The sequence below is a fragment of the Mizuhopecten yessoensis genome, unplaced genomic scaffold (genome assembly GCF_002113885.1).
Source record: "Mizuhopecten yessoensis strain PY_sf001 unplaced genomic scaffold, ASM211388v2 scaffold7521, whole genome shotgun sequence".
NCBI classification, from domain to species: domain Eukaryota; kingdom Metazoa; phylum Mollusca; class Bivalvia; order Pectinida; family Pectinidae; genus Mizuhopecten; species Mizuhopecten yessoensis.
The window spans coordinates 843,328-854,697 of NW_018407089.1; the positions used below are offsets into that span (position 1 = coordinate 843,328).

General features: G+C 33.5%; 1 protein-coding gene across 1 annotated transcript; it reads left to right on the plus strand.

The window, feature by feature from the left end:
• Nucleotides 1-784: 784 nt before the first annotated feature.
• On the plus strand, nt 785-9,077 carry LOC110453853 (UDP-GalNAc:beta-1,3-N-acetylgalactosaminyltransferase 1-like). The gene is made up of 2 exons (XM_021503037.1): nt 785-985; nt 7,626-9,077. Exons 1-2 carry the CDS (start codon nt 975-977, stop codon nt 8,620-8,622), a joined length of 1,008 nt encoding a protein of 335 aa, XP_021358712.1. The 5' UTR covers nt 785-974; the 3' UTR covers nt 8,623-9,077.
• The last annotated feature ends 2,293 nt before the right edge of the window (nt 9,078-11,370 follow it).

Below are 11,370 nucleotides of genomic sequence, written 5' to 3' on the forward strand. Positions count from 1 at the left end.
GTCGGCAGCAAAGACTGTACTGCTCGCCCTAAAGTCTGATAATCATTCGTAGAATTAATGTTTTACAGTAAACGTGAGAAATTTAAAATATCATTCTGTATTGCAAACAGAAGTATTTATGCTTTGAATCGTGAACGGTCCATCGACAATGTATATCACACACACACTATATACATATAGATATTCACAGAAATTAATACATTAGACTAGAACTAAAAATATTAAAGGGTGTAAAAGATGTCAAACCGCATTTATAGCAAACGAATAGGTTATAAAATATATCATATATTTTTGTAAAAATCAATTAAGAGCAAAATGTCAAAGAAAAATTGCACATACGCTGCATAAGAACAGAGACACAAGGTGCAAAACCTCATACATGTGCGTTTGTATATTTATCGTCACGTGACGGACGAGCCGAGGAACCCTTAAATTCCATCTTCCCAAAAATATGTCCAAACTTAACATCATTGACGGCACAGTCAGCTTAATCTCTCAGAACAATGTAGCTCCTACATATTTGTGGTTTCATCCTGTGTCAACTGCTTATGGACATTAAAGAAATATAAAAATTGTCTGTTGCTCGAAATCAATACGAACTCTGTAACAGGGCTGTGGTCAAGTTTGTAGATATAACATTATTGTTATCGCGCTAACTTGAAGTCCTCAGTCAGAATTATAATGTCCCCTTACAGATAACATTATCAGCTTACTCCGGGGTTGAGTTTATGTACTTGGTCCCACACGTATACCGGCGTTACGATAAAATCCTGAGGAATATGTGCTTGCTTATGTCCAGGTAGATTACACTATCCCTGCAGTTTTTGTTTCTGCATTGATAGTGTGTCTTTCACATGATCCAACACATCAGGTCAACGTACAACATAGTGACGGCATCCAGAGGTAGCATGATTCAATGTTAACAGTTTAAAATCGGAAAACAAGTGTGGATTAATATTTGGGAATCATCCATTATGAATATTCGGTAAGTTTCTATACATTTTAATTTTAACATAAGAGTGCTCTTGGATGTGTATGAAGTTCACGGAGTTCAGATAAGTCTATCCAAGCCATAAGTCTACCCAACCCATAAGGAGACGAAATCATGCTTAACCAAATGCTTGAAAGGTGAAAAGAGTATGTACGCTATTTTTTATATAATTATTTATACGTAATAATAATTTTAGTGGCGGTTCGGTGGTACAACTGTAACTACATTGAAATATATAAATTCTAGCATTTTACTATTGGAAAGAAATATTTTAAAAATTGCGAGGTTAAAATCACTCTTAATTCATTCTACATTTCAAGATGTCTGAACAGAAAACATTTCTACTTAGAATTTCACATTCTGAAAAGTTTGAATATGCGTCTTAAAATCTTTTTATTTTATCGTCAAATACAAGTTGCTAAAAAAAGGCCTGATCAGATTTAACTGCAGACATTGGGGGTTCGTATTTTTTTTTGTGAAGAAGCAACATTGATCATACATGAAATTCTGCGAAACAAATTAATTGTCACAAAGGATATATAAAAAAATATATAAATATATATTCATTTTAAGTTGGTAAAATACAGTATGCTTTTTCGTTTCATCAAATCACAGGATAGTTATACATTTTACTAAGTAACGAGTACAAATAATGTTTCTCTTCCTTGCTTTTTTACATAGTTAAAATATATTACCGTCATCTAGTAAATCACACATATTCTTCACACCATTTTCAAGCATTTTTCTGCTGAAATACGACTTATGTTTTCCAAAAAAAGGTACATCAGAGGCAAGTGTTAGTAACGGATTGATATACTTCACTACCATTTATGATACGTCCGGATATATCTAGAAAGTCATAAATAAAGAAAAAAACAATATCTGATATGTTTGAAGCAGGACAATGTTTCGGTGAAAAAATCACTACAACGTTTGTCGTTTTATAATAATAATAAACAACATTTATGTAGCCCCCTATATAATTGTAAAATTAATCTAAAGCGCTTTACAGCCTATGGATAATAGTATTAGTAATAACTGTGAAACAAAAATAAGCAAGAAGATAATCATATCAATGTGTACATAAATGAACAAATAAAGGGTGGTATGTACGTGACGTCTATGCAAGTAGTCTAAAATGAAGACGTAAAGAGGTAAATAAACTTCGTATCTTCGTATCCAAGTAGGCATACGTTTGGGTGTATATCCAACCTTAGATAACGTTAGCAGTTGGTAGAACTCTAAACTAAATCAAACAAAACCAAACCGAGGCATAGTAGGCCTTAATAAAATATTTGATTTCTATTCAGCCGTGTAAGTATTGTGTAACATTTGTATTTTGTCAAGAAAGAAGGATTTTTGTTAATTGGTCAAACAATACCTTTAATTACTACACACGTTTTTCCAACCTATTACACCAAATACAATCATATGAAAATAAACATTATTCATGCATGCAGGTTACGGCTAGTGTCATCAACACAATTTATTACTCACCTCTGTTATGGTTCTTTAAGCTGCATAAATAGAGGCCTTTTAAGCATTGAAGGTAAATTGCGTTTTAGTTAGATTATTAATGAGATTTTCTATTGACGATTTTGCATCCTCTCCATTTCAAGTTTGAAGTTAAAAGATGAAATTCATTTTGTAATCGTCTATATATTTGGTGTTGTTTGACTATAAATGACTTCAAGCATCGACGGGCATTTAAACGATATAAAATTAACTATTTCACTTTTGCAACGGATAAGACATACATAGTTTCAATTTGCAAAAAGTGATTATGCATATAATAACTGTAAGACCTACATTAAGGGAATGTTAAAATACCTATTCCTAGGTAAAGCATACATACGTGGTTCCAAATGATTTATAAAAGGATTTTGTAAGTAGGGGCTGCATAATGTAATATCTTATACATAAAAACTAACTTGGGTCTTTTCCTTCTTTCTTCAAGTGTTTCCTATCCCCATTGCTAATATACTTTTAAACGTGGAGCTACTTTCCTAATACCTACTATTAGCATTGCGATTTCTAGCTGTATAGATTCAATACAATCTGTTGACTATTATACACATTTATCCGAAACAAAATCAGCATATTTGGAAGTTGTCGGATATCAGATACATGCAATTTATTTAATGAATTTCTACTTAATCTTTAATTCATTGACCTTATTAAATAAATCTTTTATATTATTCCTCAAATATTTGTTATTTGGATATTTCAAGATTCAGTTTCATGAATAGAGATGCAAAAATGTTAGTTATACTGAACATTAGAAATAATTTTATTTAGTTTAAGTCATCAAACTATCACGTATAAGGAAGTATAATCTGCAAATAATTTAATCTTACTAGACAAAAACAAGTTGTAGCGTTAATATAGAGTAGAAATAAAATAGATCAAGATCTGAACCCTGTGGGACACCAGCAGTTACTTATTAATATGAAGAAAGGAAACCTATAAATAAAAATGATGTATTCAGAATTTTCATAAAACCACAAGATATTGAAATAGATATAAATTGTCCCTTCCCGTCCTTTATATAATACATACACATTAGATAGCTCCCATACATCTAGATCCTGTTCGTTTATGCTTTAAATGTACGATTTCGTGTATAAATCCTGGTGGTTTATTCAGGCCTTGCAAACTTTGTCATCCGATTACTAGGTCCGACCTTATTTAATAAACGAACAAATGTAGTCCGACCGGTTCAACCGCTTAAACGAAAACGACCTTGGATTTTTTTCCAGTACAAAGTGTTTTATTAAAAGTAATATCAAGGGTAATATTAAAGACGGTTCAAGGTTTAAACTACATTGGATTTAACAAGGTCTTGACCAGGAAATATATTTTCTCTTTAATGCATAAATATATGGTCAATAACATCTTGATCAGTAACTAAAATATCTGAAAGAGGAAAAAGTGGATATTACACATATAAATATAGAAATTCTAAATAAGATGTGAAATGGTGATCGACATATTCTGATTTATCACGTGGGTGGAGTGAAATAAATGTCATAATAGTCTATCGGGGGTGATAGGTGTTACACCATTTATTAACAGCTATAGCATTATCAAGTGATTTTTGTAGTTCCTTTATAGATTCACTGTTTACATTAATGACCTCTTATCAACCTAATGATATTCCAATGTTCTGTGCTAAAATCTATTTCACTGCCTCACTTACTTTCTCATAGCATCATTTATCCATTGTATATGCCTAGGCCTAACAGTTATTAACCTATCTGGTAAAAAAAAAAAAAATGTTCAAAAATGGCATAAGTTTAAGTATTATTAGGTTCATTAGAAATAAACGTCCAAAAAAAGGGTGTGTGTGCTTCCTGTATTAAAATATGGATATGACGTAAGGGTGAATGCTGCTTTTAATTTATAAGAGTGTTGATGTTGAGGAATAACTAGTCCCTCAAGATCAATAAGTTCATTGTTCACACTATAAAAATCAGCGTGATCATCATTTCAAAATAAATGTTGTATGAAACACAATAAGACACTGGTATGACATTGCAGAAAGGTGAACTAACATATATATTTGTAACCATATTAATTTATTTTGCAAAAACAAAATGAATTGAAGTAGCACTATCTGGAACAACCCGTGTTGGTTCATTTACAAGGCAAATTAGTCCATATTTTCGTACGTCTTTAGAGATAGGAGTTAGATTTAATAGTGTAAATATTTACATTTATGAATCCGATTATCAAAATTTCTATTGAAGAATATTTTTTCAGTAGTTTATGTAAGAGTCTAGTGGTCTATATAAACAGCCTTGTAAGAATTTCTGATTGATATTTGCAGTGTAGTTACGGTAAATAAACATTCCCCCATTCTATTTAATCTACCTTTTCTCAAAGGTTTGCCAGGGGTGAGATTCTATTTCCATATCACAATCAGTGATGTAGTTACTTACATGTGATTCTTCGTTGCAAATATCATTTGGATTGCTTTCTGTTTCCACATGTTCAGACTTATTTCCTTATGATCTGACATTTAAATGAACAATATCAATATTTAGTAAAGTATCAGGATTTCATATAATATCCGATGGCAGATGAAACACATTTATCTCCAGGAAAGATATCTTATTTATATCTGGCACATCCCTGGACATGTATATTAATTACATCTGATATGGATTGCTATAAAACATGTATTCAGAATATCAATGTTTCAAAGGTGTATATACCTTTAAGTCGTACCCGTTTCAATACGGAAACCCTGGAGGGCCGAGACACATTGATCCTTCACACAAGTACATATCACATGGGTTTTTAGATACAGTCACTAAATAACAATAAAAAACAGCATAAATACACACATCAAGGTATAGAAGAAGCTTTAACATTAAATACATATTTATACACCCGTGTGTCAACAGGACGTACACACCATCGAGGTACCCGTGCAGGTTCGGGAAAGAATAAGCCTTCTGTATCCCACTGCGTGATCGTAAAAGGCGATCGATGTGGGGGCTTCTTGAATAATCGGGAGCGGTTTCTACCTTCTCTTTTTTTTTAAAGACCTGCTGTATTCCACTGCATGTAAAAGGTGACAAATGTTGGGACCCCTGCAGTATCGGGGTTTTCCTACCGTGTCTACGAAGAAGACAATGGACGAGACCAAAATTTAGCTGCTGGCCGGCTCCCTTGCAACACTTGGGATCTTTTCTGTTTCCTGTCTTTCCTGTCTTCTTTCTTTTCTATCTACTTTCTGTTTCAGGCAATGCTACCTAAGCACCCGTCCTCATATGACCCTGGCTGTTGCAAGGACATTATACCCTAAACAAACACTATCGAGGCAAACGGGGTCAGCTTTGTTTACAAAATGTTAAGTGATCTACAATGGTTCTGAATAATGGTTTGCTTTCAATTATAAGCAGAGGTAAGATTCACAATATTACATAGAGTCAGACAGATATATTTTTTTGGAAAATAAGATGAACCAATAAATGATAAGGACAATCTATATTAATAACAATAATATCTTTTATGCATCCAGTGATACATATTAGACATGTCTAATTTACAATATGGCCCTGCATACATTTACAGATATTACAGAACAATACACATAAGCTACATGGAAGATATTTACATATGAAAATACATGTATATTTAACACAAATACAATTCTTATTTGAATAGTATATTGTTATATCATAAAGTAAGTACCAAACTAAAGTTTTGAGAAGAAATTCTGTAGGTATTTGCGTTTAAAAGCAGCGACACTACAGGCATTTCTAATATTTTCATTCAATCAATTCAATAAAACAGAACATGTGTACACAAATGAACTTTTAAAATGATTAGTTCTAGCAGTGGGAATATAGGATATATTGGATATGTTGTATCAATAACGCTTTTGAAAGAGCTAATATATATATGTAAAACACACAGTTATCAGTACAGAACAAGAGTAAAACAAGTAGGGAAATTTGACTCAGAAAGTGTGACTTATAAAGTTATCTGTAAAGCTCTGATGAGCAGACATTAATATTTGAGATGTGTATGATAATTAAAAGTTAAACAAGTAATAGATATATACATGTAGAAGCAACGAAACATTATTTATGTAAACATGAAGTCAGTATTTTATACAAATAGTACACATGACACAATTATAATATTTAGTGTATCCGTGGTAACTAATATATCTAGAGAAGACTGTTCGATGAGTTAACAGTTGTGATACATAACAGATATAACTGTTATCATATGTATAAGTTAGATTTTAATTATCCATGATACCAACACATATGTTTATATCAAAGGCTGTCAATCATGAGACCAGTACCAGTGTGTATATGTAAAGACAATAAGGAGGAGGGGGTGGGGTGGATAGGGGGGATCTAAGGCAGGCTTGTAAACATTGTGTGTTATGCCATGTTCATATATATTGGTTGTGTCATATGTTTTATAAATAAAATTGTTAATGTGGACGATTGAAGAAGCCAGGCGTTATGCCATGCACACATTGATTAAACCATATGCATATATATATTGTATCGATATAACTGTATTAAAAAAAACCATTTAAATATAAATTCAAGATGGCAGGCAACATAACATTGTGCGTTATGCCATGTTTATATATAGAGGTGTATATAATTTGTTTTAAATATAACCATATTGGTTTGGCGTTATTTTGTTTAACATCCCATTAACAGCTAAGGTGACATTATACTGATAACGGGTGAACCAGGTGTTGCAATTTCCCTAGATGCTTGGGGACAAAACCCAAAGCCTTCCCCGCCTGGGCGAACGTTCCTGGTTCACCCGTTGTCAGTATAATGTGACCTGACGGAATGCTGTGCTGGATGCATTCGACATTGTTTTTCAGGGATATAGCAAGTTGGCATGAGATCCGCGCGATTACAAGCAGCCAAATACAACAACATTATCAATCTCCAGCATACACACAAGCACGCATACACAACACACATAGAGGTAAGTTAACTGATCATATCTGTTGATAAGACGTTAAGCCTTGTACAACTAACAATCGAATAAATAATTGATTAAGAAACCTATAACCATCAGGTGCTGATTACGAAATTGATCTTAATACATTCAAGTTGCTTATATATATTTTCTATCGTTGTAGATGTACATCACGCGGAAAGAGGATACGGATATTTCTCTTCGGCTTTGTTGTCATTGTGATCCTATCTTACGTATGTTTTGACTCATACGAACCACTTACAGTTTCTGGAATATCACAGAATACCCAACTAAACGAAGAAAGAAAGGAGAAACAAGTTTTAATGCATCCAAAATTGAAGTGTATGGAACATGCAACAAAAAACACTGTCATTATGGTACTAAACAAACCGTCCAATTCGTTACAGCGGAAAACCATTCGACAAACATGGGGTCATCCACAAATGCAAATCAAGTACAACTTCAGTTTATATTTCGTTCTCGGTAACGAGAAAAATGTTGAATATCACGAGCTTCATATGGAGAACGAAGATGTTTTACGTGTTGATGTCAACGAAAACTATTTTAATATAACAGAAAAAGTAATTGAAGCTTTTAACTGGGCCACTCATTCGTGCTATGAATCCCGTTACTTTTTAAAAATCGACGATGATGTTTATTTTCATCTTAAATTTCTGCAAGAAATACAAAAAGTCGAAAACTATCTGCCAGACGACATCATTCTTGGTGATTGTTTACCGGAAACGGCACCATTCAGACTGACGACCAAATTTAGTGTTTCTTTTGAAGAATACCGTTTTGCAAAGTATCCGCCATATTGCGGGGGTCCCGGATATGTGATGACGTTACCAACCGCACGTAAACTTTACCATGAAATGACGCATACAAAAACCTTCATGTTTGAGGATGTTTATGTCGGAATAGTTGCTTATAAACTAGGAATTTCTATAAAACCTGTTGATCATTTTATTTATGCAATGGACGGATACTTGCATTATCTAAATATCCAGTGTGCTGTAATCATACACAATCTCACTCCCGAACTTATCACCAAGATGTGGAATGAACGAAACACGACGAGCATAGGTAAACATGACTGTTCTCAGTCAGGAAAACTTATATACATTTTGCAAAATATGTTTGGGTTATATAATGGTTGAAAGAATAACGATACATACACATCCATTTTGTTATTTTGAAATACCGATAAGAAACGTAATGTCTTTAACTAAGTCAAACGTAATTTTTACCAGCATTTTTATGATATTGGTCTTAAAAAATAATGTCAATAGTATATTAAAGTGGTTACTCATAATACATCCATTTAGCGTTATCGATATCGAAGAGAAAAAACGATAAAAACAATTGATAATCGAGTGCTGCTAAAAGCATTACTGTATTAGCTTTGCTTTGTTAAGAATTTCACAACCTTGCAAGAGCTAGGATCATATTTAGACCTATAGAGACACTGCTGAAAGGACATAGGAAAAGACAAGATACAAATTGGTTGTATTACATGTCGTTCGATTTAACTTTTTCAGTAATTTATGTAAAGATCCATTAAAGAGATTGTTGATGTCATAGGTGTTCCAGAATAAATTGAGCTACAAAATACTTTCTTATTTTTTTCCCCCGTTTTGTTGTGTTGAATTTTCAATCAGAAGGCAAAGACCAGCCAAGATGGAGAGCGTGTCAAGAAATATTTGCGTTAAATCACTGGTCATTAGGTTATATTGACCTTCAGCCAACACGAACATATTTGTACAACAAAATAGTAACAACTCTTTAATCTCTTCTCACATGAGTAAGTATCTTTATAATTCTTGACTGTNCTCCCCCCCACCCCCCACCCCGCCCCTAACACCCTCGGATATCAAGAGCCGTAAAGTCGGAACATCAAGAATTATCATGAACATAAAACCACTTACAAGTTTATTTGTGTAAATAGAGTTTAACGTTCCCGCGGCGGCCAAGAGCATATGAAACAGAGTGCAAATAGGGGTAAAACACAAACAGAAACGTGGATGTGTCTAGTACTAGAATTGGTGGAGCAGATCCAGTTTGGTTTCTTTTATGTTTCTAATATAGGGCAGAAGCAAACTCTGGACACTGCAGAGGCCGCAGTAAAGTCATCTTTTACAAATTTGATCAGAGGGTCACATCAGGACAATTCTGCATGAGTATATGTCATAATACAAGTCGTATAATTTAAACATGTAATCTCTACACTGTACAATAACAAACTCATTTATTTCTCAGATGTTGTTTTAGTGTTAATCTACGAAGAAAAGAACATTTCTGAATAGTGCGCTTTGTTGTAAGCTCCCTAGGTCTGGTCTGAGGATAAGGACGTGTTATTACTTTGATTTGACCTATATTGATAAGGCGGGTGGCCGTCGATAACGCAATAGACCCCGTGCCTCACGGATACCTGATCGTACTCTTCACGTAACCTTGTTAACGACCTTCATGAACACCTTACATTTATAATTATTTGACATTTCTTTATGAAACAGAATATCATATACGCAGCCTGAAAAAATATAGTAGCTATTCACGTCAACCGAGGTGTATTAACGACACTCTCACACTTCCAATTCCGTCTTTGCGTATTGCAGAGTTATCTTCACTTGTGAGCAGGTATTGATTGTTACGTCATTGGTTTATGAGAATAACGTCATCAATTTTTGAGAAAACGACGTAATTTTCTCACACAAACCAATGACGTAACAATCAATCCTAGTCCGAATTATTCTGACGTTTTATCAACTTTTTTCATACCGGTCTGTCGTCGATTAACGTCAGAACTCCGCACTAGGGAATAGTTTTGGGGAAGTTTCCTCGCAAAGGGGGTAGAAATTACCCTATTTCCGATGAAACTTCCCCATTTTCGATGAAAATTCCCAAAAAAAATTTTATTTCCCTATTCCCGGTAGGACTTCCCCTTTTCTGTGAAAGGACCTGTTACAGGAACAAAAGAATTTTGCCCACAAAGCAATTTAACCATTACTGGGTTATATTTGTAGCTCCCTAAGTCACGACCCATGAGATATTTTTTAAAAATTAAAAAGGTCCCCAGGGCCTGTGCTATGAACTATTTAGTGCCGCCTTCCAAAGGTGTACGACAGGGTTCACTTTTTTGTCCAAAAAACTATCAAAACAATGTTTTACGCTACCAAATAATATTATATTATTTAGAATAGGATCTGCTGCAAATTATGAACTCAAATATGCAACAAAACATTGCATAATAAAAAAGTTATAAAATCTTAAACTCTAAAAATGTTGGTATTTTTATACACTTTTTTGCTACATCAATTGTTTTACGGAAGTAAAACACCAATTTCCGGTTCTTGTACACCAAAAAACTTTTAATATTATTTGGTGCATTATGTTGAGATACGATAGTAAAAATTTCAGAAAATTTGAGAACCGGTAAATTTGTCATATAAATGTCAAATTGTAGCAACGTCTGTTTCCAAATAAAATCCAACAACCTTATGACCTATAGTCATGTTTGATAATTTAACAATACGTCGCACCAATTTATTATCGCAACTGATCAAATTTTCATCAATAAGGTCTGCTGCTCATGATGAGCCCAACTATAAAGCTAGATGTTGCAAAATAAAAAAGTTATGCAGTCTCACACACATAAAAGTTTAGTATGTTATGTACATTTTTAGTTGTTTCGCATCTTTACGGAAATGATAGACATATTTCCGGTTTTTGTACACCAACATACTTTGGATATTATTTGGCACATTATGCTGACTGACGATAGTAGAAATTTCGAAAAAATCGGTAGTCGGTAAATGTGTCAGCTTAAGGATAATATGTTGTATGACCAATGTCGAAATAAGTCTTCAATAACTACAGATCAATGCAATTATTTCATAATTAACCTA